General features: G+C 40.3%; 1 protein-coding gene across 6 annotated transcripts in view; it reads left to right on the top strand.

Annotated features, from left to right (window-relative positions):
• The window catches only part of Stk3 (serine/threonine kinase 3), a 280,384-nt gene that overhangs the window by 201,329 nt on the left and 51,151 nt on the right, over positions 1-27,904 (top strand). For 4 of the 6 annotated variants that reach the window (NM_019635.2, NM_001357821.1, XM_030248670.1 and 1 more), the window contains one exon: positions 9,373-9,548. In NM_019635.2, the coding sequence (NP_062609.2) occupies positions 9,373-9,548 (176 nt within the window). The other 2 variants (XM_006520120.4, XM_006520119.4) reach the window with 2 other exon arrangements.

Below are 27,904 nucleotides of genomic sequence, written 5' to 3'. Positions count from 1 at the left end.
AAGCTCTCCAGAGCAATTATGATAAAAACTGCATGGTACTGGTACAGGGACAGACAGATAGATCAATGGAATAGAATTGGAAAAACCCAGAAATGAACCCACACACTATGGTCACTTGATCTTTGACAAGGGAACTAAATATAGTAAGTATATGCCACCTTGACTAGTAAGTTTAATTTTGCCAAGACATAGCAGTAAATACAACATGAACTATACCTCTCATGTGGCTTGTTGCAAATACCCATAGTATTTCTGGGCCATTAGAAACCTCCACTTTTCTCTATAGAGGCAGTAGGTATCCTGTGTACGGTGAGGTTACAGTAGTTTGGAGCTCCCTATGGGCACGTATGTCCTGGGCCTGAGGGTGTTTGGTGTAGTGTAGGCCAGTGCATGTTGATTGTGCTGTATGTTTTACTACCACAAAACAGAAGCTGAACACAGAAATACTCTCCTTCCTTATGCAAATGAATATCTTCTAAGGCCTCCAAAGAAAGATTTCCATAGATACAATTAACATGTTTATTACTCTCTTCTTTTTGTTTAACTGAAAGCTCAGCTTTGATTTGTCTGTTTTCTCTCATACCCTCATTGGAGATGGAAAACAGCTGGCTCGTGTTCTCTTTCCCCAGTGCCTTTGTGAATACTTAACTGTTCTTAGACCCTCCTGCTGGACAGTGCGTCCTGTAAACGTTTGAGCAGCTATTCCTCCTGAACCTCTCACCTTCCTCAGGAGGCTCAGGACCTTCCCTGGGTTTTGTGCATCCTCTGTTATTTTAAAAGATAAAGCTAGGGAAGAAAATTCATGTTAGTGGCTTGTATATCCCATCCTGATTTTTTGTATGTGTTTATTGTACTCTTAGCAACAAATTAGAGGGCAGACTTCCAAGATCATGAATCAGGTAGAACACTTACATCTTAAGTGACTTGTAGAAGGACCAACTCGCTCATGCCCATGAGTCCCTCAGCTGTTGACAGTCGGTGTGCTGCGTCATGAGCAGTTACTTCCTTCTTTATGCGCCATGCATGCTAAGCGATTGAAAAGTCAAGCACACTGCATTGTGTTAAGTTATTTTAAAATTCCTTCATACATTTATTTTTTCATGAAGACCTTATTTGCTTAGAAGAAGTATGAAACACTAAAAACTAATTATAATAGACTGGCATATTTTACAAAATTATATTCTACTTAATTTACTATCCTTGTAAAAGATTAAAGGAATGAATGAAAGAGATAGAAAAGAAATTTTTAATAAAGTTTCAAAGTCATAGAGGGAATGAATGGTGATTTTTTTTTCCTTCCTTTGCTGCTAATGGGGTTTTGGTTATATAAGCAAGTAAGTTAAAATAACTAGGCCTAAATTGAGGAACTAAGTAATTTCAAATATTAAGTTTATTATTACAATAAACTATTTTAATAAGGTAAGGTCAGAACTTAACTGTAGCCGGAGAAATTGATGTCAGTTTTAGGTGTCCTTTCAGTAGTGTAAGAAGGTTGCCATAGCAACCAGTCTGCTTCCTTCTCTCTGCAGGACCTGAGTTCTCATGCGTTCCTCTCTCCCTCAGCTGCAAGTAAGAATCATCATTCAGCTTTCCCCTGGGGACTCAGCTGTGCACCGTGGCATGTGTTTCATATTGTCCAGTAAAATAGTAACTAGGCAGTAACAGCCACCCTCCTGTTAACTGTCAAAACAACTTCAAACTCTTTTCTTCTAAAACAGAGTCTAAATGTTAATACTGAGTTTTAAAGTAAAACAGAAAATCTTTACATATGTAAGCACATACATTTGAATAGAAATCTTTCTATAAAGTCGTGCAAAAAGAACAGTCTAATGTGACAAACTGCCTCTTTTATTTAAGCTGACTTTTAGATTTGTTAACTCTCTGTAAGAATGCTTGTTTCTTAGTAGTAGAGTATTGTCTAGACTTTTTTAAATTTAATTTTATATGGAATTCATTTTTTACACTCCCCGCCCCTCCCCTCCCACCCTCCAACTGCTCCACATCCCACACCTCCTCCCTACCACACCCACATGGATATCCCCACCCTCCACCCCCTGTGACCTCTAAACTGCCTGGGGCCTCCAGTCTCTTGAGGGTTAGGTGCATCATCTCTGAATGAACATAAACCTGGAAGTGCTCTACTCTATGTATGTTGGTGCCCTCATATCAGCTGGTGTGTGCTGTCTGTCTGGTTGTCCAGTGTTTGAAACAGTTATCCTTTATTTAATGTATGTGTTAAATGTCTTTCAAGTTTTTATCTGCATCATTTATAGTTTTTAAGATTTATTTTTTGTTGTATGTGTGTGAATGGTTTTTTTCACTTGTATATATATGTACATGGATGTATAGGTAGTGTGTGCCTACCACAGGAAGAGGCAGTAGAGGGCTCTGGCTGCTCAGGACTGAGTTACTGATGGTTGAGAGACATCATGTAAGTGCTGGGACCTGGGTCCTCTGCAAGATCAACAAGTGCTCTTAACCACCAGGCTGTCTCTGTAGCCCTACATCCCATATTTCTTATAGTGCTCTTTAACACTCTTTGTTTATAAAATGTAAAGTTTGACTGGATGTAAGATGAAAATGGCTGCTGAAGTTTCTGTTTAGTTGAGGCCATAGAACTTTTGTAAGACCAGAACTGGGGAAAAAAATTCCTCTCAAAGTTAGTGGATTCTAAATATAAAATAAGAGCAGATCCCTCTCCCTAAATCATCCAATGTCCAAGATAAACCAGCTCAACATCTCAAGCTTTTTATATTATTATTTGAAATAGATTTTCGATCTTGGGCGTGAACTCAGCGGGCCCTAGCACACCCAGGATCTTGGGATCACTGGTGAGTGGAATGCAACATCTGTTCCAAAAAATCTTGGAGGGTCTTGTGCCAGCAGGAACAGGGACAGAGGAAACCCGCCGACCAGTGGCTGGGGTTCCTTCAGGTCAGCACCAGCCCTGCACCATCTTGGCGGGAACTTGGCAGGCCCTAGCACACCCAGGATCTTAGGATCACTGAGACCAGTCTACGCATGAGAGCACGTGGGCAACAGAAGCAATAGAGCTTCTTGGACAGGGTCCCTTTGGGCCTTCATCCTCAGGCAGAACTGAGACCCAGACCTTTCCTGCCAGAGGAGAGTCACCTCCAGGGAGGGCTCTGACCCCAGGACTCAGGAGGTAGATCTGAGCTCCAGACCTCTGTGCACCTTTCCTGCAAAAGGAGAGCTTGTCTGCAGAGAGTACTCTGACCACTGAGACTCAGGAAAGAGTTGGTCTACCAGGAGTGTTGTTAGAGGCTAAAGAATCACAGGAGGAACAAGCTCCAGCCAGAGACAGCTAGAACATTAACACCAGAGATCACCAGATGGCAAAGGGCAAACATAAGAATCTTACTAACAGAAACCATCATCATACTCCAGTACGCCCACCACAGTGAGTCCTGGATACCCCAACACACCCAAAAAGCAAGACTCCAATTTACAATCATATCTCATGATGCTGGTAGAGGATTTTAAGAAGGGCATTAATAATTCACTTAAAGAAATACAGGAGAACACCGCTAAACAGGTAGAAGTCCTTAAAGAGGAAACACAAAAATCCCTTAAAGAATTATAGGAAAACACAACCAAACAGGTGATGGAATTGAACAAAGCCATCCAAGATCTAAAAATGGAAGTAGAAACAATAAAGAAAACCCAAAGGGAGACAACTCTAGAGCTAGAAACCCTAGGAAAGAAATCAGGAACCATAGATGCAAGCATCTGCAACAGAATACAAGAGATGGAAGAGAGAACCTCAGGTGCAGAAGATTCCATAGAGAACATGGACAGAGCAATCAAAGAAAATGCAGAAAATTCCTAACCCAAAACATCCAGGAAATCCAGGACACAATGAGAAGACCAAATCTACGGATAATAGGAGTAGATGTGAATGAAGATTTTCAACTTAAAGGAACAGTAAGTATCTTCAATAAAATTATAGAAGAAAAGTTCCCTAACCTAAAGAAAGTGATGCCCATGAACATACAAGAAGCTTACAGAAGTCCAAATAGACAACCAGAAATGCCAGGGCCAGGAAGCGGAAGTGGGTGGGTTGGGGAACAGGGCGGGGGGAGCTTATAGGAGGCTTTGGGTATAGCATTTGAAAGGTAAATGAAGAAAATATCTAATAAAAAAAGAAGAGCAAAGAAAAGAAAAGAGATTCTCCTCTCATACAATACATCCTGACCATATTTCCCTTCCTTCCACTCCTCCCGGGTCCCTACCCTACTGCTCCTCTCCTCAAGATCCATCCCCCTCCATTTCCCTTCAAAGTAGAGCAGCCTCCAAGGCACAACATCCAAACAGAGCAAAACAAGATACAGTAGGACAAGGTAAAGCCTGAGCTCACATCTAGGCTGATGGAGCAACCCCATAGGAGCACCACAGAAACACTTAGCTAACAGTCACAACATACATGCGGAGGGCCTGGTACAGTCTCTGTCTCTGTCTCTCTCTGTCTCTCTGTCTCTGTCTGCTTCTCTCTTACTCTCTCTCTCTGTCTCTATCTAATGTATCTACTACATATATATACACATACCTACATACCTATATATAATATATATTATATACAATGCACATATATAATATATATTATATAATACACATATTAATATATATATAATATACATACACACATATATATGCATATATATGTGTGTGTGTGTGTGTGTGTGTGTATATATATATATATATATATATATATGGGTCTATGCACCACTGAGCAAGGTACCTAAATATGACTATAGCAGAATATCATTGGGAATCATTTCATTGATTTTTTTTTTTCAGTCCTGTTGTCTTCTAGGTCTCTAGACTATCTGGTCTCCAGTTCCTGGCCATCCAGGAGTGTTAGACATGGGCTTTCCCTCACAACCTGGGCCTCAACTTAAACCAGACTGGTTGGCCACTCTCACGAGTTCTGCATCACCATTGCCCCAGCACATCTTGCAGGCAAGACAGATTGTAGATCAAGGGTTTCACGGCTAGAATTGTAGATAGAGGGTGCTGGTGCCCCAGAACGTAGGGCTGACGGCTCTGTGAATGCACTGATCTCCACAGGGCCACTTCAGCCAACCAGATGCAACTACCACTTTTGTAGCCTTCTATGGCTGCAAAAAAATGGCCAGTTCAGACTCCTCCTGTTGTTCAGATTTGATGTGGAGCCCATAAAACATTTTCCATAGGTTTCTAGGTCAGACTGGAAAAGACTTTCACAACTATAATGTATCTGAAATGTAGATATAATTAAATTACCATCTATAATAGTGAATTTAAAGTTTTAAAATTAGGATAACTCTTTAACAAAAGGGAAGTTTCCTGATCCTCCTACTTTAAAAAAAAATTATGTTTTCCACTCTATGAACAGAAATGTACCAGTTAAGGGCTGTTCATGACCTCATCTACCATGAAGCGCAAGCAGTGGTAGTTTAAACAAAATAGATTGATTTATTTTCTTCTTATACTGAACAGGAAATTCAGAGAAAGCGTTATGTGCTGCTATAGTGATTTTGTGGTGTCATCAGAGCCTTCCTGGGCTTCCACCTTGAGGCTCTTCCTTTCACTGGGCTTGCAGAAGAGACGACAGCTTTCCAACCACTGAACCCAAATCAGTTTCTAAGCACAGGGAGAGTGTCGTGTTCATATCAAGGTCAGAACTTTTTAGAAACGCATATTTTATATAATTTGTCAGAGTTCTATCACCTGGCCACTGGCAGAAGAGAAGTGTTTTCTCACCCTGACGGGAAAGGAGGGGCTGCAGACATGAGAGAGGCTCACAGGGCAGGAGGGCTCCTGATAGGACTCTGCTGAGCCCCACCCTCTGCAGCAGAAAGTTCTGAGATGGAACTGCCTGCCATTTCCCCTCTTATTGTTGAGCCCTGGGGACCATCCACCCTTTGCAGTCTCTGGCCACTGCTTCTATTTGTTAAGTTCCTAACTTGCTGTGGAAGAAAGTGTTGGCTTTCATTCAGCCTTTCCTCTGCTCTGCCAGGTGAGGACGTGCCTACTGAGCTTTCAGTTTTGAAGACTTTTTTTTCACAAAAGATTAATGTTTTCCAATAACTATCTCTTGCAGAGTTAACAAAACTTTAAAATTCAACTTAAGTAAAAGAAGTCTATTAGACATTTCTTTTTGATGGCTTCATAACAAGGTATTATTAACCTAAATATGCTTGTACCTATTTTTTTTCTCCTTCCAAGCATATGATGGCCCTTTTTCTGTGTAGCTTATATTACAGTAGCTGCTTTATTAATACTAGTTTCTCCCAGGAAAATGTTGGTCCTCCATTTATCCCTATTATGCTTTGCATGAATTCTTTCAGATACAAAGATCTGAATCAGGAATTACTGTGGGCTGGAAATCAGAAATAACAAGTGCCGACCATTATATGTGCTCTAGTGTATACCCAAGAAGAGTAATTCTGTAGTGGGATTATATGTGTAGTTTTAAGTACTGATTCTCATCACAGTCTTAAAATGGGTCATATTCATAAAGACATTTGATCAGAGAGGAGAAGAAAATGATCTCGGAGCGTGAACCTTAACTATTGAGAAAGTAAAGTGTGCAGAGACCAGCCCAGGTTGGTTGGCCCCAAACTTAGGATTCTCTTGCCTCAGCCTCCTGAGTATAGATTGCATTCTTTAAGGGTAAATTCAATATGTATAAGAGCGTTGGTAACACACACACACACACACACACACACACACACACACACACACACTTACTCACTCACACTCACACTCAGAGCAATGAAAGAAAAGGAAGGGGGAGGAATAAGAACATGGAGGGAGGGAGGGAGGGAGGGAAGGAGTGCTAAGCTCTTATCCACTCACCTCCCACTTTGCCCTTTGATTTTCTCAAGTACTTTAGAGAGAATTTGTGCAGATGTAGTTATAACTTATGCTATTTTTCTCTATTCTCATAAAATAGGTTGTAAATTAAGATGTAGGTTCAATTTCTAGATCATATTTCATAGTAAGAAGTTGCAGTAGGAACCAAATATCAGTTCTGAAAACACAGAAATACATGTTTTAATGATGAGGTTCAGAGTTAGATCAAGGGTATTTAAATTTTGTTGCAAATGTTACTGAAATATGTTTCCTGTTAATGTCAGTAATTAACCTTCTCACATGGGCTGGTTCCTTTCCCCTTCTCGGTTTGCTTATCTGTCAATCAACAGTCGAGTGGCTTCTGTGTTTTACCTATTGTGAATAACACTGCAGTGAACATGGCCATGAACGTGTTCAGTTTGATTTTAGATTCTTAACTGTATAGTAGGAATGAGGTGTAAATAGTATGTCATGTGTGGCTTACCATTAAGCTCAAGTGCCTAACTAATATGAAGCCAGTAAAAAGTCTGTAGTGTTCAAGAAGTCATACCATCTTAAAGACAGGAGATATCTTAGGCAGATACATGCACTGCTACTCCTGTTTCTTCTGCCCTTACCTGAGCAAACTCATCTACTATCCATATATGTCAAATAAATAGACACAGATTTATGAGGTGGGGGTGGGGTGGGGTGGATTCCTGCACTGACAGTTCTAACTCACCAACCCCGCCCTTCTTTCCCTTTTTATTGAGAATAGAATAATGTATCCTTATGGTCTCCTCACCTCTTCTCTTCCCAGTTTCCTCCCCACCTTCCCTCCTATCCAGATCCATTCCTTTTCTGTCTCTCATTAGAAAACAAACAGGCTTCTATGGGATAACAATAAAACATTACAAAATTAAATATAAGATGACACAAAACCACCTTATTGGGTTAGACGTTGCCACTCTTTTCTTTTTAAGTTTAAGAGTTCCTCAGTCTGGAATTTATGACAGAAAGTAGGCGTTGCTTTTGATTCATCATCTATTCGAGACTGAGAGGGAAGCTTTTAGCATTGCATTGTTTGTTGAGAATTATTTCATATCCCATCTTTAGCCAACAATGCGCCTTAGCTGTCAGTGTTAAGCTGCCTGTGTCTTATTGCAAGCACATTCTAAATTGGCCAGATCACTGTTATGACTATTGTCTGACTTTCCGACATTGCAAGTCTGGTGTTTCCATAGGCAAGTGAACAGCATGGGGTAAGTCTGGGGGACGTGTCACACTAGGCTGTTTCAAAGACAGAGCCATCACCTTTGTCACCTGATGCTTGGGTGACAAGGCTGTGAAAGGGCTCACTGGAACAAGGGGCAGGCCGAGCTTCAGGCTCCTGTGCTTCCTTCAGGAAGCCTTTCTTGTAAAAGAAGGTAGCTTGCTTTCTGTCTGGAGAGTTTACATGAATGCCTTCTTGGTGGTCTCTGGGACAGTTTTGAATTCTCTGGCTTTAAGGAATCCAATTTAGAAACTACTGATGAAGACTTAACCGCAAGATTTTTTAAATTAGTTATTCTAAATGTTTATATTTTTTTACTGTAATTGTTCAATATAAAAAGTAAGCCATCTTAAGATTCTGAGCAGAAGAATGGCCTGGTTTGTATTTAGAAAGGTCACTATGGTGACAGTATAGTCAAAATTGTGACTATAAAATAGCAGGGTTTGGAGGCGGCTGTGCCACCAGTCCCCTTTCTTATGGAGGAGCTGGTTAGAGGCTGTGTCAAAAGATAGAGAAATGTTAGCAAACCTTGAGGAAAAGAACTAAAAACCATGCTGGATGAGTGTGGAAAGAGTGGAGTCCGAATGAATTCTCAGCGTCATTACCATAGGATTGAGTGTATGGTATTGACCTTGGCAGAGATGGAATGGGGGAGGGGCTGTAAGTTTTTGGAAACTGTTTTCAGTTAGTCTCAGGAGTGAACTGCTAACTCACATACACTGTGACCAAAAGTAGTACAAAGCATGCAATGTAAACTTGGAAATAGAGCTTAAGACAGTTTGAGCTAAGGAAATGACTTCAGGAGCTAAAACAGGAGAAGCTGTATGAGCCCAGGGGGCAGGGCCATCAGCTGCAAAGACTTACAAGGAAGCAGTCAGTGGAGGAGAAAACCTTAGCAGCCCTTCCAGGTTCTTAACAGCGTAAAAGTATATCATTATAATCAGCACAGACATAAACATGAAAAGAATAGAAATGTTTACAATGTGTTGTCCTCAACCCTGGTAATATTTTAAATAAGGTTATGATAAGGATTCTATAAAATAATAAAGTTATATTTGGGGTCTTTGTGTGTCTGTTTGATACTTGTTTGCTCTTCCTTTCGTCTTTTGCCCGTGTTCCTGAACTGGCTGCTGCCTGGCCTTTGCTTTGGCCAGGATACATCTACTATATGGCTCACTGAAAAATAGCTCCCTGTTTAAATAAACGTCAGACTTCTTTAAGTGTTAGAACTTATACCTGCCTTCTGTGTTTGTTTCCCTAAGGAAATGCAACGTCACCTCAAGTACAAAGACCTTCTTTCATGGACTACTTTGATAAGCAGGACTTCAAGAACAAGAGTCATGAAAATTGTGATCAGAGCATGCGTGAGCCAGGCCCTATGTCCAACAGTGTTTTTCCTGACAACTGGAGAGTTCCTCAAGATGGAGACTTTGATTTCGTAAGTACAGTGTCTTTTCTCCCATTTTTCTGTCTTCTTTCTAGATTTGTTTTCACAACATTGGAGGACATAGTTCATAAATATGAATGATATGTCTGTAAACTACAGACTGCGTATTAATGTGTAGCCATAGCTATGACTGGAATTGTAGCTTACTTATAGAATTGTACTAGCAGCAGACTGTAAATATAACTAAATAGATCAGCTCAAATTTAGAGAAATGTTTAGGCCCTCTAAATACTTACTGTAAATGATAACCATTTCATGCAGAGTCAAAATATCCTGGGATGACTTGCTAAGATGGCTCTATCTCATGACCTAACATTGAAAATCAACTGTAGGGCGCCATCTTCAGCTCCAGACAGCCGGCCACCTTCCTGGTGAGAGCACGGGGGTCTGCCTGGCCTGAGAGGTTTGTGGCACAGGCGCCGGCGGGAGCCTTCTTGGCTCCGGGACTCCGCGGAGGGCAGGCTGCACGGGTGACCGTGTGGAATACAGAGTGCCAGCTGTTTCTGGGACGGGCGAGAGAGTCGCAGAGCTTCTGGGCGGCGCCATCTTTAGCTCCAGACAGCCGGCCACCTTCCTGGTGAGAGCACGGGGTCTGCCTGGCCTGAGAGGTTTGTGGCACAGGCGCCGGCGGGAGCCTTCTTGGCTCCGGGACTCCGCGGAGGGCAGGCTGCACGGGTGACCGTGTGGAATACAGAGTGCCAGCTGTTTCTGGGACGGGCGAGAGAGTCGCAGAGCTTCTGGGCGGCGCCATCTTCAGCTCCAGACAGCCGGCCACCTTCCTGGTGAGAGCACGGGGGTCTGCCTGGCCTGAGAGGTTTGTGGCACAGGCGCCGGCGGGAGCCTTCTTGGCTCCGGGACTCCGCGGAGGGCAGGCTGCACGGGTGACCGTGTGGAATACAGAGTGCCAGCCGTTTCTGGGACGGGCGAGAGAGTCGCAGAGATTCTGGGGCGGCACCATCCTCAGCTCCAGACAACCAGCCACCTTCCCGGCAAGAGCCACAGAGCTTCTGAGGCTGCGACATCTTCGACTCCAGACAACTGGCCACCTTCCTGGCCAAAGCAACACAGCTTCTGGGAAAGATTCTGTTTTGGGCCTTCACCTTCAGCCAGGAGGAGGTCCAAACACCAGATAACTGTACACCTTCCCTGAGAGAGGAGAGCTTGCCTACAGAGACTGCTCTGACCACTGAAACTCAGAGAAGAGAGCTTGTCTCCCACGCCTGCTGATAGAGGGTAACAAAATCAACAGAGGAACAATCTTTTAACAAAGACAACTATAACAACTAACTCCAGAGATTGCCAGATGGCGAAAGGTAAACGTAAGAATCCTACTAACAGAAGCCAGGACCACTCACCATCATCAGAACCCAGAACGCCCACTTCGCCCAATCCAGGACACCCTAACACACCTGAAAAGGTAGACCTGGATTTAAAAGCATATCTCATGATGATGGTAGAGGACATAAAGAAGGAATTCAACAACTCACTTAAAGAAATACAGGAGAACACTGCTAAAGAGTTACAAGTCCTTAAAGAAAAACAGGAAAACACTGCTAAAGAGTTACAAGTCCTTAAAGAAAAACAGGAAAACACAACCAAACAGGTAGAAGTCCTTATAGAAAAACAGGAAAACACATCCAAACAGGTGATGGAAATGAACAAAACCATACTAGACCTAAAAAGGGAAGTAGACACAATAAAGAAAACCCAAAGTGAGGCGACGCTGGAGATAGAAACCCTAGGAAAGAAATCTGGAACCATAGATGCCAGCATCAGCAACAGAATACAAGAGATGGAAGAGAGAATCTCAGGTGCAGAAGACTCCATAGAGAACATCGGCACAACAATCAAAGAAAATGGAAAATGCAAAAAGATCCTAACTCAAAACATCCAGGAAATCCAGGACACAATGAGAAGACCAAACCTACGGATTTTCAACTCAAAGGACCAGCAAACATCTTCAACAAAATTATTGAAGAAAACTTCCCAAATCTAAAGAAAGAGATGCCCATGAACATACAAGAAGCCTACAGAACTCCAAATAGACTGGACCAGAAAAGAAATTCCTCCCGACACATAATAATCAGAACACCAAATGCACTAAATAAAGATAGAATACTAAAAGCAGTAAGGGAAAAAGGTCAAGTAACATATAAAGGCAAGCCTATCAGAATTACACCAGATTTTTCACCAGAGACTATGAAAGCCAGAAGAGCCTGGTCAGATGTTATACAGACACTAAGAGAACATAAATGCCAGCCCAGGCTACTATACCCAGCCAAACTCTCAATTACCATAGATGGAGAAACCAAAGTATTCCACGACAAAACTAAATTCACCCATTATCTCTCCACGAATCCAGCCCTTCAAAGGATAATAACAGAAAAAAAACAATACAAGGACGGGAACCTCGCCCTAGAAAAAACAAGAAGATAATCCATCAACAAACCTAAAAGAAGACAACCACAAGAACAGAATGCCAACTTTAACAACAAAAATAACAGGAAGCAACAATTACCTTTCCTTAATATCTCTTAATATCAATGGACTCAATTCCCCAATAAAAAGACATAGACTAACAGACTGGCTACACAAACAGGACCCAACATTCTGCTGCTTACAGGAAACCCATCTCAGGGAAAAAGACAGACACTACCTCAGAGTGAAAGGCTGGAAAACAATTTTCCAAGCAAATGGTCTGAAGAAACAGGCTGGAGTAGCCATTCTAATATCGGATAAAATCGACTTCCAACCCAAAGTTATCAAAAAAGACAAGGAGGGACACTTCATACTCATCAAAGGTAAAATCCTCCAAGAGGAACTCTCAATTCTGAATATCTACGCTCCAAATGCAAGGGCAGCCACATTCATTAAAGACACTTTAGTAAAGCTCAAAGCACACATTGCACCTCACACAATAATAGTGGGAGACCTCAACACACCACTTTCATCAATGGACAGATCGTGGAAACAGAAACTAAACAGGGACACAGTGAAACTAACAGAAGTTATGAAACAAATGGACCTGACAGATATCTACAGAATATTTAATCCTAAAACAAAAGGATATACCTTCTTCTCAGCACCTCACGGGACCTGCTCCAAAATTGACCATATAATTGGTCACAAAATAAGCCTCAACAGATACAAAAATATTGAAATTGTCCCATGTATCCTATCAGACCACCATGGCCTAAGACTGATCTTCAATAACAACATTAAGAATGGAAAGCCAACATTCACGTGGAAACTGAACAACACTCTTCTCAATGATACCTTGGTCAAGGAAGGAATAAAGAAAGAAATTAAAGACTTTTTAGAGTTTAATGAAAATGAAGCCACAACGTACCCAAACCTTTGGGACACAATGAAAGCATTTCTAAGAGGGAAACTCATAGCTCTGAGTACCTCCAAGAAGAAACGGGAGAGAGCACATACTAGCAGCTTGACAACACATCTAAAAGCTCTAGAAAAAAAGGAAGCAAATTCACCCAAGAGGAGTAGACGGCAGGAAATAATCAAACTCAGGGGTGAAATTAACCAAGTGGAAACAAGAAGAACTATTCAAAGAATTAACCAAACGAGGAGTTGGTTCTTTGAGAAAATCAACAAGATAGATAAACCCTTAGCTAGACTCACTAGAGGGCAAAGGGACAAAATCCTAATCAACAAAATCAGAAATGAAAAGGGAGACATAACAACAGATCCTGAAGAAATCCAAAACACCATCAGATCCTTCTACAAAAGCTTATACTCAACAAAACTGGAAAACCTGGATGAAATGGACAAATTTCTGGACAGATACCAGGTACCAAAGTTGAATCAGGATCAAGTTGACCTTCTAAACAGTCCCATATCCCCTAAAGAAATAGAAGCAGTTATTAATAGTCTCCCAACCAAAAAAAGCCCAGGACCAGATGGGTTTAGTGCAGAGTTCTATCAGACCTTCAAAGAAGATCTAATTCCAGTTCTGCACAAACTATTTCACAAGATAGAAGTAGAAGGTACTCTACCCAACTCATTTTATGAAGCCACTATTACTCTGATACCTAAACCACAGAAAGATCCAACAAAGATAGAGAACTTCAGACCAATTTCTCTTATGAATATCGATGCAAAAATCCTTAATAAAATTCTCGCTAACCGAATCCAAGAACACATTAAAGAAATCATCCATCCTGACCAAGTAGGTTTTATTCCAGGGATGCAGGGATGGTTTAATATACGAAAATCCATCAATGTAATCCATTATATAAACAAACTCAAAGACAAAAACCACATGATCATCTCGTTAGATGCAGAAAAAGCATTTGACAAGATCCAACACCCATTCATGATAAAAGTTTTGGAAAGATCAGGAATTCAAGGCCCATACCTAAACATAATAAAAGCAATCTACAGCAAACCAGTAGCCAACATCAAAGTAAATGGAGAGAAGCTGGAAGCAATCCCACTAAAATCAGGGACTAGACAAGGCTGCCCACTTTCTCCCTACCTTTTCAACATAGTACTTGAAGTATTAGCCAGAGCAATTCGACAACAAAAGGAGATCAAGGGGATACAAATTGGAAAAGAGGAAGTCAAAATATCACTTTTTGCAGATGATATGATAGTATATATAAGTGACCCTAAAAATTCCACCAGAGAACTCCTAAACCTGATAAACAGCTTTGGTGAAGTAGCTGGATATAAAATTAACTCAAACAAGTCAATGGCCTTTCTCTACACAAAGAATAAACAGGCTGAGAAAGAAATTAGGGAAACAACACCGTTCTCAATAGTCACAAATAATATAAAATATCTCGGCGTGACTCTAACTAAGGAAGTAAAAGATCTGTATGATAAAAACTTCAAGTCTCTGAAGAAAGAAATTAAAGAAGATCTCAGAAGATGGAAAGATCTCCCATGCTCATGGATTGGCAGGATCAACATTGTAAAAATGGCTATCTTGCCAAAAGCAATCTACAGATTCAATGCAATCCCCATCAAAATTCCAACTCAATTCTTCAGCGAATTAGAAGGAGCAATTTGCAAATTCATCTGGAATAACAAAAAACCTAGGATAGCAAAAACTCTTCTCAAGGATAAAAGAACCTCTGGTGGAATCACCATGCCTGACCTAAAGCTTTACTACAGGGCAATTGTGATAAAAACTGCATGGTACTGGTATAGAGACAGACAAGTAGACCAATGGAATAGAATTGAAGACCCAGAAATGAACCCACACACCTATGGTCACTTGATCTTCGACAAGGGAGCTAAAACCATCCAGTGGAAGAAAGACAGCATTTTCAACAATTGGTGCTGGCACAACTGGTTGTTATCATGTAGAAGAATGCGAATCGATCCATACTTATCTCCTTGTACTAAGGTCAAATCTAAGTGGATCAAGGAACTTCACATAAAACCAGAGACACTGAAACTTATAGAGGAGAAAGTGGGGAAAAGCCTTGAAGATATGGGTACAGGGGAAAGATTCCTGAACAGAACAGCAATGGCTTGCTCTGTAAGATCGAGAATTGACAAATGGGACCTAATGAAACTCCAAAGTTTCTGCAAGGCAAAAGACACCGTCAATAGGACAAAAAGACCACCAACAGATTGGGAAAGGATCTTTACCTATCCTAAATCAGATAGGGGACTAATATCCAACATATATAAAGAACTCAAGAAGGTGGACTTCAGAAAATCAAATCACCCCATTAAAAAATGGGGCTCAGAACTGAACAAAGAATTCTCACCTGAGGAATACCGAATGGCAGAGAAGCACCTGAAAAAATGCTCAACATCCTTAATCATCAGGGAAATGCAAATCAAAACAACCCTGAGATTCCACCTCACACCAGTCAGAATGGCTAAGATCAAAAATTCAGGTGACAGCAGATGCTGGCGTGGATGTGGAGAAAGAGGAACACTCCTCCATTGTTGGTGGGATTGCAGGCTTGTACAACCACTCTGGAGATCAGTCTGGCGGTTCCTCAGAAAACTGGATATAGTACTACCGGAGGATCCAGCAATACCTCTCCTGGGCATATATCCAGAAGATGCCCCAACTGGTAAGAAGGACACATGCTCCACTATGTTCATAGCAGCCTTATTTATAATAGCCAGAAGCTGGAAGGAACCCAGATGCCCCTCAACAGAGGAATGGATACAGAAGATGTGGTACATCTACACAATGGAGTACTACTCAGCTATTAAAAAGAATGAATTTATGAAATTCCTGGCCAAATGGATGGACCTGGAGGGCATCATCTTGAGTGAGGTAACACATTCACAAAGGAACTCACACAATATGTACTCACTGATAAGTGGATATTAGCCCAAAACCTAAGATACCCAAGATATAAGATACAATTTCCTAAACACATGAAACTCAAGAAAAATGAAGACTGAAGTGTGAACACTATGCCCCTCCTTAGAAGTGGGAGCAAAACACCCTTGGAAGGAGTTACAGAGACAAAGTTTGGAGTTGAGATAAAAGGATGGACCATGTAGACACTACCATATCCGGGGATCCATCCCATAATCAGCTTCCAAATGCTGACACCATTGCATACACTAGCAAGATTATGCTGAAAGGACCCTGATATAGCTGTCTCTTGTCAGAGTATGCCTGGGCCTAGCAAACATAGAAGTGGATGCTCACAGTCGGCTATTGGATGGATCACATGGCCCCCAATGAAGGAGCTAGAGAAAGTACCAAAGAAGCTAAAGGGATCTGCAACCCTATAGGTGGAACAACATTATGAACTAACCAGTACCCCGGAGCTCTTGACTCTAGCTGCATATGCATCAAAAGATGGCCTAGTCGGCCATCACTGGAAAGAGAGGCCCATTGGACACGCAAACTTTATATGCCCCAGTACAGGGGAACGCCAGGGCCATAAAAGGGGAGTGGGTGGGTAGGGGAGAGGGGGTGGGTGGCTATGGGGGACTTTTGGTATAGCATTGCAAATGTAAATGAGCGAAATACCTAATAAAAAATGGAAAAAAAAAAAAAAAAAAAAGAAAATCAACTGTAGTGCATGTCCATTGTACTTGATTTTTCTCATTAAAACTGTGTCTAGATAACATAGAGCTTTATTTCTTCTACTTGGTTTAGTATTGTTTCTTTAAAGAATGCAAAGAATATGATAAATTCATTTTAATGCACTTGTTTCTAGAACTTGAAAAACTAAGTTCTTTGAATTCTTTGGTAAAATAAAAATCATTGGAGTAAAATTTTGCTTTAGCAAGTTTTAAATAATTTGTTACTTTTGCAAAAATTATCTGGAAAAGTTTTTTTCCAAATAAAATTACAATTACTTATATTTATTAATAAGCATAATACTTCATAGACAAATAGATACATATCTTAAAATTTCAAGTAGTATTAACTTATTTTTCTTAGATATGATAAAGTTTTGGGATTATAATTATTTTAAAGTAAAAACTTTTTTTAAAAAATCACCTTTATTTGTGTGTGTGTGTGTGTGTGTGTGTGTGTGTGTGTGTGTGTCTGTGTGTGTTTAGAAATCAGAAGATGAGACTCAGTTCTCACTTCCACCATATGACTTCCAGGTTTGTACTTGGGCCATTGGACTTTGTGTCCAGTGTCTTTTCCCACTGAGCCACTTTTCTGATCTGGGATTATAAATAGTTTTAATTTTGAATACTTTTCTCCTCAATGTCTTAATTACTTGAGTTCTTTTCATAATGAGATATTAAAATTTAAAAATCTCTACTTAGTAGAGTTAGTAATAATTACTAGTAAATATTAGAACTGTGATCCACAGGTTAGCCTGAAAACAATTGCAGTATCTGCTTACTGTTTTTTAAATGTCAGAGAACTTAGAAAAACACAATCTGCATTTCTTTTGTTCTGGTGAGATTTCATTTTACCCAGTCTACTTTAAAAAATACATAAATTATTTAGAATGCTGACATTTCAGCTGTAAATCATTCATGAGCGTGATGAATAATGTAGAATATTTAGCATCAAAGAATTCTGTCAGAATGAATCTTAATAGCCTCTTGGATGGTTTAAAATGAGCAAGCAATGTGGTAGATAAAATACCACATATAAATAGTAAATAAGATGATTTAATTCTGCTTCAGTAGTCTTTGGAACCCTCCTCAAATGTAATGGCTTTAGTGTTTTAAGGTCACATTTATTGTTGGCTTATGTGTGGGTATATATATGGGCATGCATGCACCACAGCGTGTACTTGGATATCAGCTGACAATCAACACTAAGTCCTTTTTTTCCACTATTTAGGTCTCTGGGACTCAACTTTCGCCAGATCTAACTTTAGACAGATGTTGTATCTGCTCATTATTTTGTGAAATAGCAGTGCAGCCGGGTTCATCAAGTAGTTGATCTGTGGGTCTTAAGCTAGGGCTTCTCCTGTGACTTTCAGGAATGTACCCACTTGAACAAGACAGCTGAATGGCCTCTAAAATTATCTGTTTAGATTTCTGGCAGACATGTTTCATAATTTCTTAGGCAGACTCTCCATTCAATACCCACAGATGGTCTCCACATCAGTAGAAGCGTTTGAATGCGATGAGAACATAGTTGCAGTCCTTTTGACCTTGACATAGAGTTGTTGATTTCAGATATAGTCAATATAGAGTATCATCAGAAATGGTGTTCTTCATGAAACTCAAGGAGAATGAAGACTGAAGTGTGGACACTATGCCCCTCCTTAGATTTGGGAACAAAACACCCATGGAAGGAGTTACAGAGACGGAGTTTGGAGCTGAGATGAAAGGATGGACCATGTAGAGACTGCCATAGCCAGGGATCCACCCCATAATCAGCATCCAAACGCTGACACCATTGCATACACTAGCAAGATTTTATTGAAAGGACGCAGATGTAGCTGTCTCTTGTGAGACTATGCCGGGGCCCAGCAAACACAGAAGTGGATGCTCACAGTCAGCTAATGGATGGATCATAGGGCTCCCAATGGAGGAGCTAGAGAAAGTAGCCAAGGAGCTAAAGGGATCTGCAACCCTATAGGTGGAACAACATTATGAGCTAACCAGTACCCCGGAGCTCTTGACTCTAGCTGCATATATATCAAAAGATGGCCTAGTCGGCCATCACTGGAAAGAGAGGCCCATTGGACTTGCAAACTTTATATGCCCCAGTACAGGGGAATACCAGGGCCAAAAGGGGGGAGTGGGTGGGCAGGGGAGTGGGGGTGGGTGGATATGGGGGACTTTTGGTATAGCATTGGAAATGTAAATGAGTTAAATACCTAATAAAAAATGGAAAAAAAAAAAAAAGAAATGGTGTTCTTAAGCAAGTCACTGAAAACTACAAGATACTGTTGAAGAAAGAAAATAACAACACATGAAAGACATTTCCTATTAATTTATTGGAAGATTTAGAAAGTTAAGAACACTCTGCGATCTGCACATTCATGCACTCTATCAAAACTATAACAACACTTTTTGGAAAAGCATAGCAATTCATCATAAATTGTAGGACTGATAGAAATCAAATTAGTTTTGACAAGAAAATAAAAGAAGTAAAGGTCACTTCAGTGAGTTGTGTGGTATTGACAAGAAGACTGGAGGATGCACACTGCAGGGCCAACCCTCGTGTGTGTTCAATAGTCTTCTGACAAGGGGCTGAGACCCCTGTATTAGTCACAGTGCCCAAGGTAATTAACTTAAAATGAGAATTTTTTTTTACTTGAGCCCACAGTTTTAGAGGTTTCTGAATATGAACAGGTAAACCAAATGTTTTCAACCCTTTCATGGGTGTGAAAACATTCATGCTCCGTGGTGTGCAGGGAGCCAGAGGCAGTAAACTACTCACCTGGAACTAAAAAGCAGAAAAGAAAAACATGGTGGGTCCCACAGTGCCCTCCTGAGGCGTGCCCTCTGTGGCCTAAGAGCTTGCAAAGTGACAGTTTGTCACTTCCAGTAGTGCCATGTTTTAACTCATGGACCTTTGTGTAGTGTCCAGTGTCCAAAACACAACACATGTGCTGGAGTAGAGGACAGTGACACTGACAGGTGGTGCTGGGAAAGCTGCATCTGCCCAAGAAAGGGAAGGAAGCTGGCACTTAGCTTGTCCTCTGGACAGAAGCTACCAACGTCAATCAGAGGTGTAAATCTCGGGACAGAGAAGTGGGACAAGCTTCCTGTTGCTGGGTTCCCTCCTTTTCTTTTAATATGACTGCAAAAGAACAAGTAATCGAAGAGTGACAAGATAAACCGGTGCTATCCAGCTTGAAAATCTGTGTTAAAGGAAACGACAGCACGGTGAAGAGTCACTCCTAAAACTGGAGAAAATAGTTTCAAATTACATACTTCATAGTGGGTTAATGTCTGAAAATTTTAATGAACAACTAAATAGCAACATGACAAAAATATTTCAGAAGTGAATGGAGGAACTTGTAAATGCATTTTTTAAAACTAAATATCTCTATCCTCAGCTAGCTCATAAACAGGTGAGACTGAGTGAGGCCTTCTAGATTTATTTAATCAGCTTTATCACAATTACTGGGCAAATTACCCCAATCATTTTTCCTTATGCTCGACTGACTAATTCCCAGCTGCACTCCCTAAGTACTTGCTGAGTTCTGTCTGCTCCATCACTCTGTCCTCAAGGGCATATCACTCAGGCTGCTGCTCATGGTCCATCTCTCTCTCTCCTCCCCTCTCCTGTTCCTATGTCCGTGGTTTGTCATCATCTTCTTCTTCTTCTTCTTCTTCTTCTTCTTCTTCTTCTTCTTCTTCTTCTTCTTCTTCTTCCTTCTTCCTTCTTCCTTCTTCCTTCTTCCTCCTTCCTCCTTCCTCCTTCCTCCTTCCTCCTTCCTCCTTCCTCCTTCCTTCCTCCTTCCTCCTTCCTCCTTCCTCCTTCCTCCTTCTTCCTTCTTCCTTCCTTCTTTCTTCTTCCTCCTCCTCTCTCACTCTCTCCTCTCTCTCTCTCTCTCTCCTCTCTCTCCCCTCTCCCCTCCCCTCCTCTCCTTCTCTCCCCTCTCCCCTCTCCTCTCTCTGTCTCTCCCCACCTTCCATTCCCCACCATCAACTCCCATCCTGGTCAAATATATGTGTATATATAATCTTCTCAGCCTTTTGGCGATGATCAAATAAATGACTAGTTATTGATGAGTTTTCAGTTAAGATATTAAAAGTAAATCAGTGAAAATATTGATAGTTTTCTTCATATTTTTCTGCTTCTTTATTAAACCTCAAACCTGGGGCATTTACCTTTTCTATCTTAATAGACTTCTGATTTTACATCTGCCCTGGTACTCGTCCTGTTACACATACTGTGCTGTTCTCAATCACATTGACAAAACTTCTTTTTTATGATTAAGATTATTATGTAGGATTGGCTGATAGAAGACGACTATGGATACTGAAAAATAAGTTATAAAGCATGGACTTGGAATAAAATATTAATTACATGTAGCCTAAAAAGCAACATGCATCCGTGTGTGAGATATTAGGGAAAATGGTTCAACAGAAGTGGTTGGCTTACTGAACTGACGAGTACTAGTATCAAAGGTAAAAGTGAAAATTGAAAAGATTAAAGTTAAGAGGGAAGTATATCTTCAGCTAGACAGAGACTTCAAGGGGTCATAATACTAGAGCCAGTTTTTATAGAGTAATTTTCTTGCTCACTTGCAGAGTAGGTAGTCTTGAAGAGGAAGTGAGAGAGAGTCTGAGCTAGTTCTGCCCTCCCCGGCCTTTACTGCACCTGTCACCTGGAGCCATTCCATCTCCTCATCACTTAAAGGAAATGGAAAATATTTGTAACAGCCACAGAAGAGAACATAAGCAGAATAAATAAAAGAAGGGTTGCTAAGAGATGAGTAAAGAATTGCTAAGTATCACAGTGAGAGAAGACAGCGTGTGACAGTGGCAAGAGGAAGAAGCATAGGTGGGCCTTGTGTATGGTTTGGTAGGATGCTTTGCTCAGTGTAAGGGAGTAACCTGAAGGCAATGTAGATTCCACCTGACACCTACTGTTGATCACAGGGAAATCTGGTTGTACTTCTTCCCTTCCCGCTCTCATACAGAATGTTCAAGCATGTGGCTCATCGGTGTGTGAATGTGCTAAGGAGCCTGTGGCCTCTCTCAATGGCATATTTCAAGGCTGCTTTCCGAAAGAGAACTGAATTGTGTAGGTTCCTTTGTTTGATAGAAGTTGCTTAAAATAAGCCAAAGTTATTTTGTCCAGTTTTTCAAGACATAGAAATTCTGTTTATCCTTCTGTCTTTTCACAAGAGAGAATATTTAATCGTCTTGAGATATCTAGAGCAGATTCCTAAAGGCAAGGCTTATCCAGAAAGTCACCTGCTATGCAGATGCTCAGACTCAAAAGCATTGTTTTTTATCTTAAAGTCTATATGCACTGTAATTTATATATTTTCTTTAAAATTTTTAGCACTTGTGAATTGTTTCGTTATGTTCTTGATTTAGCAGTAGAATTTATGGCAACATTTGAACATTGGAAAGTTACCATATAAAGATAGGAGATAAAATATATTTGGGCCAGTTAGCTTATTATTTTAACTCCATTTTTAAAAAAAGTTGGAGGTTGAGGGGGGCTGTGTTGGGAGTGTGTCTGTGAAGACGCCTAGACCATATACAGAAGGCCGAGCGGCTTGCTAAAGCATGTACAGAGCATGTACAGAGCATGTACAGAAGGCCGAGCGGCTGGCTAAAGCATGTACAGAGCATGTACAGAGCATGTACAGAAGGCCGAGCGGCTTGCTAAAGCATGTACAGAGCATGTACAGAGCATGTACAGAGCATGTACAGAAGGCCGAGCGGCTGGCTAAAGCATGTACAGAGCATGTACAGAGCATGTACAGAAGGCCGAGCGGCTTGCTAAAGCATGTACAGAGCATGTACAGAGCATGTACAGAAGGCCGAGCGGCTTGCTAAAGCATGTACAGAGCATGTACAGAAGGCCGAGCGGCTGGCTAAAGCATGTACAGAGCATGTACAGAAGGCCGAGCGGCTGGCTAAAGCACTGGTGTGCTGTCTGCGCTTGTCCTTGGCATCCAGATGGTTTCAGCGGAGTGCATGCAGGTCCTGCTTTTCACAGGCCACAGCAGCACATTTAAGTAGACACATTTCTGGTAATGTAAAGACTTTGGAGTAAGAGCAATTATTTGGAAACAACCTGTTCCTTTTTTTTTTTTAAGAAAGAGATTAGATTGAAAATAATTACTAGTACAAGTGGAATTAGATAAGTCAACTATTTTTGGTGTTAGCACAATATGATAAGCTAACATTTCTTGATTACTCTGATTCTTATATATTTATTTAGTTTGTGTTGTTCTTTTGAGTTAAGGCCTATAGAAACCCCTGAGGGTAGATCTAGAAGTTTAAAAACTACAGTAATTATGGGCAGAAAACCAGCAGACCCTGTCCTCCAAGTGTAAAGGGGCTGAGATCTTCCCCAGTCCAACCTCTGATCCTGAGGTTTGAAAGTTATAGCAGCAGTTCTCAACCTTTGGCAAGCCTCTGTGTTCAAAAGTATTTGCATTACAGTTCATAACAATGGCAAAATTACAGTTATGGAGTAGCAACAAAAATAATTATATGGTTGGGGATCACCACAACATGAGAAACTGTATTAAAGTGTTGAAACATTAGGAAGGCTGAGAACCACTGAGTTACAGAAAAACCAAATGAATAAAATGCAGAAAACAAGAAACCCAGGAAAAGAGTGAGCCCTGAGGTCCTGTGAGCCTGGCTGTGTTTTTCCTGGAGGGTCCTTCACCTTTCCCTGTCAGCAGTGGTGAAGGGAGAGTCAAGAGACAAGTCGACGAACAAGCAAAGCTAGCAGACTTCCATGTAGGAAGTCTGAGGAGAAAACCTGAGGCAGCCAGGCTTTTACTGCTGCTATGGCTTTATCTAAGTGCAGACGACTTTTCTCTTTTAAAGAGATTGTGGCTAGAAGCTTGTCTTACTCTCAAAGGACTGTTCTTTCAGCTCTTTGGACTGAGGAAACCACTTTAATTGGGTATTTAAGCACGTTGTCATCGATTAGCCTTGCATTAATTAAATAATTATTGTCAACTATTTCCAGATGTGTGCAAGAGTATTAACAGACTATGGAAAGATAACTCTAGGTGCTTTAGATTTATTTTTTATGAGGTACAGAAGAAATAAACTCATAAGCTCCCCAGTGTTGGGTGAGTTGCTTGAGTGAGTTTATGATTACAGGTGCACATGTGGTGTGAGCCCCACGTATGTGGCACATTGGGTACCGCTCACTCGGTCCTTAGAGCGCCAACAGGAAATTAAAACTAATGAGAAGCCTGTGCTTCGAAATGCTTGCAGAGTTCTTGCCTATTCTTTGCCAGCTCACGAAATTGCGTTGGCAGTCATGTCCAGCAGATGGAGTGGCACGTGCAGGGTTGTGTCATGTGACTGTCTAGCTCTGTAGGATCCTTGTACCACTGTGACTGTGCATCTACTGAGACATTTAAAAGAATCATAGCCTCTTTTGAAAAGAAAAACAGCCTCCTCCAAAGATGGCGGCCTGAACTGTAAGAAACTGTGAACAGTAGGCATCAGAACCTATGGTAAACATTTGGGGACTGAGTCCGTAGGTTAGACATTCGGAGCCTCTGAAAACTGCCACTGGGTTCTTAGGTGTAATTTAAACCATTTAACCACCTAAGGTAAAACTTCAGCTTTCTTATTTCTAAAGATATTTAAAACAAAGTTTCTGAAATTTTTATTTGGTAGTTGTGTCCAGGCAAAAATCAACTAAAACACTAAGGTAATTCTGCTTATTTAGGTAATTAATCCTTAAGTTAAAACTCATTATGGCATCATTTCCTTTACAAATTCAAGTGAGCATGCCTGTGCTTATTGGATTAATTAAGATAGAAGACACAGGTGCAGTGTGTGGTTTCTTGTCACCGTATTGGAATTTATTACAATGTTTAAAGCATATGGCAAAACAAAAAATGTCCCATCAAGGAAGTTCTAGAACGCAAAGCTTCTCCTCATAGCAAATGTGTTCTTTTTTAAGTGTAATTTACTTAGAAGATTGTACTGGGAAGATTGGCTACTTTACATTAACAACAAATATACTGCTCTTCAAACATGTGTTTGGGTTAATGTTTATGTCTGGAGAAGTCATTTCGACTCTGAGGCCTTTCTGTTCACATACTTAATGTGGATATTCAGTCAGTGAGCATTACGGACTGCTAGAGTGGTTATATCAAAAGATGCTAATCAATAGTGAATTTTAGGATCAAAAGGTTAGACAATCTAATTCATCATCTTTTAATTTAAAACTGGTGCCCCCTAATGTTTACCTCTTGAAATAAACCATGAAATTTAAAATAAGATTTTAAAATTGACTGAGGGCACCAAGACTGTATGGATTTCTGTCTTGAGGTGGAATAGGATATCTTTAGACTCTTTCATTTTTGAGGTTATAGTGTCATTACATCAAGTCTCCAGCTTCCTTTCTTCTCTCCTCCTCTTGTGTACCCCAAGCCTTGCTCTTTCTTAAATCCATGACTTTTTAAAAATAATTGTTGCATATATACATATGTATTCATAAATATAGAACTACAATATGCTCAGTCCATATATTGTTACTTGTATGTGTGTGGGAACAGGATACTTTTTACTTGAATTGGCATAAACGAAAATCCACTTAAATGCACAATGAGCTTGCAGGTAAGTGGCTGCCTAACGTGTGTGTGCCAGACGTGTGTCCTTCTCTGCAGCCTATTGCTTTGCTGTGTGACAGACGTGTGTCCCTCTCTGCAGCCTATTGCTTTGCTGGCCTGGTTGGACTGTTTGCTACTGACGCTTTCTTTTTCACAGTCTGATACTAAATTAACTGACTTTTCCATTTTCTCTCCTTTCTTCACTCACTAAATGCAAAACCTTTTAAGGGTTGGATTCTTCCTGCTGGATAATTTTCTAATAAGTAACACTTTTTTAATTATCCCAACTCTAACTGGTCATCTGAGCATACACCTCTATCACTCAGGAAGCTGTTGTAGGAGAATTGTGAGTTTAAGGCTAGCCTGGGCTAAATAGGGAGTCTTGTTTCTTTTACAACACTAACTCAAGCCATCTGACTTCATAACTGTTCTCAGCAGGAAAACATTTTCTTCTCATAATTGTAGACAGATTTTATGACAGCCTCTGCAAAAGGGTGAGAGATAACTGTGTACTGTAAACCTGAGTATATGAGGAGTGGCATATTGATACACTGATTTATTTCATAGGTCTTAGGAAAAACTATTTTCTTTATGAATTAAATAATGAGCTTGCTAAATATTTAATTTTTTGAGGATTTTGAATAAAATTATTAAGTTATAATTTTATAGAACTTCAATTTAGTCTTTATATTTTCTTCGTCTCATCTTTTCTTTTCCTTTCCTTCCTTGCTTCCTTCTTATTTTCTTTCTTTTGAGGTACAGTCTAATCTAGGACCACAGGATGGCGTTGAACTCTTCAACCTGTAGTAGCTTCCCAAGTGCTGGGATTACAGGCCTGTTTTGACCATGCTTGAAATTGCTTTACATAGATAGGGTCAGATATTAACTATTTTGTCCTATGAACACTAAACTATGTTCTGTTGACTTGTCTCTGTAAGGCACAAAAGAAATGATGTGAATAAGTTCTCCTTTTAAAGAAAGCATTGAGTCATAAGTAAAGCCTGCAAGCAAGTCCTGCCTTTCCATTTTCCTTCACTGTAGGATTATTAAATACAATGTGCCCAAACTAAAATATTCTTTATAATATTCCGTATCTAAGTTAGGGAAATTAAAATGTCTGTGCCCTGGCTATCTCAGTAGCTGCCACTTCTGGCTGTTTGTTTGTTTGTTTTTGATGTACTAGGAATACATCTTTGAAGTCACTTTAGATTTTTCTAGAACTTTCTGTATTCTACGTCAGTAATTTTTAACGTGTGAGAATTTCTTCCCCATCAAGAGTCACTTCATCTTTTTTCTCTTGACCCCATTTGAAGCCATCAGGCCTGCACTAAGCTAAGTTACAATGCACTATGAGTCATCTTGCTGTAGTTCATGAGGGGAGAGAATAGATTGTGGAACTTGCCGTATGAGGCTTCTAGCAGGGATTTAGTCATAATTCCTTGGGCAATGGATTTCTATCAAACCAATTACCCTTACCAAATTAGTTATAGAGAGCCAGTGTGAAATATTGGAGAGCTAGATTAAAAATCAGATGGAACTGTCAGAGTAGAGAAAGGGAGGCTAGACTGAAGAATCATGTGTATAGCCAGCTGCATGTAAAGAAAGTTAAAAGTTCCTGATTTAAAGAACTAAAGTGCTGTTGCCATTGTTTGAAGTGAAAAATAGAGAAAGAAGGAGAAATAGGTTGTAGGTTTAGGACGGAGGGTGAGCTACTGAATTCTGAGTCTATACTAAATGTGCGGTGCCTGGAAGGAGTGTACCCAGTAAAATGTTGAGAATGTGGGCTACATTTGTGAATTGGAAAAGAATTGATAGAGAACATAGGAAATCAACTAGAGAGAGCCTTGAAATAAGGAGAAAGGGTTACTAAGGATGAATTTATTTATCCCCAGGTCTAAGGTAGGCAGTTTACAGAGAAAACACTTCCTCAAGCCAAGGTTGTTAACCTAACCAAGGGGAGCTCAGTGCACAAGGGAGGGCACAGCCACCTCCTGAGACTTTCCCAGGGATGAGGTGCTGTTGCTTGCGTTTGCATGGAGAGATTGTTCACCTAAATAGAATTTAAGGGATAGTTTGAACTGTTGGGGTCTTTTCTTTACAGTTCCTTAATAATTTACCCTTGTGTCCCAGGCTATAAATAAATTACATAAGCACTTTTTAGACAGTTGCAACTAATTAGGTATATACCTAAATTAGTACCCTGATATACCTACACTTCAAAGTATGTAATTAGCATGAAAATTTTCACATTTCTTAGCATGAATTTGCTTTCAGTTCAGAGTTACACTTATAGAATCAACTTTTGTAAGGCAAATAGACAAATTGTGAACTATTTCTTTGAAGATACAAAATAAGTACTTTGTAAAAAGAAGTCTCATTACAGAATTCTTTATGGCACAAATAAAAGTTGAAATGAATATGTGAGTAATAGGTGCCACATATGGATTGCATTAGTATTTTATTAGTATGAAGCTAAATATTTCACAGGAAACAGTTTATGAAAGTTGATGCTAACTTATCCTAAGTTCTTCCCTTGAAAGAAGCTTAAGGCTAAATTGTTGTTAACTGATCTTATTTTGACATAGATCTTGAATTGAAGGAGGCTACACTACTACATAGCTGTCATTGACAGTCCCTAACTACTGCTTACTCAAAACTGATTTCAAAATCCAACAGTTTCATTTTCAT

This window comes from Mus musculus, chromosome 15 (genome assembly GCF_000001635.26).
Source record: "Mus musculus strain C57BL/6J chromosome 15, GRCm38.p6 C57BL/6J".
In the NCBI taxonomy this organism is placed as follows: Eukaryota; Metazoa; Chordata; class Mammalia; order Rodentia; family Muridae; genus Mus; species Mus musculus.
Note: the sequence above shows the minus strand (reverse complement) of the source record. Positions and strands in the feature narration are given on the sequence as shown.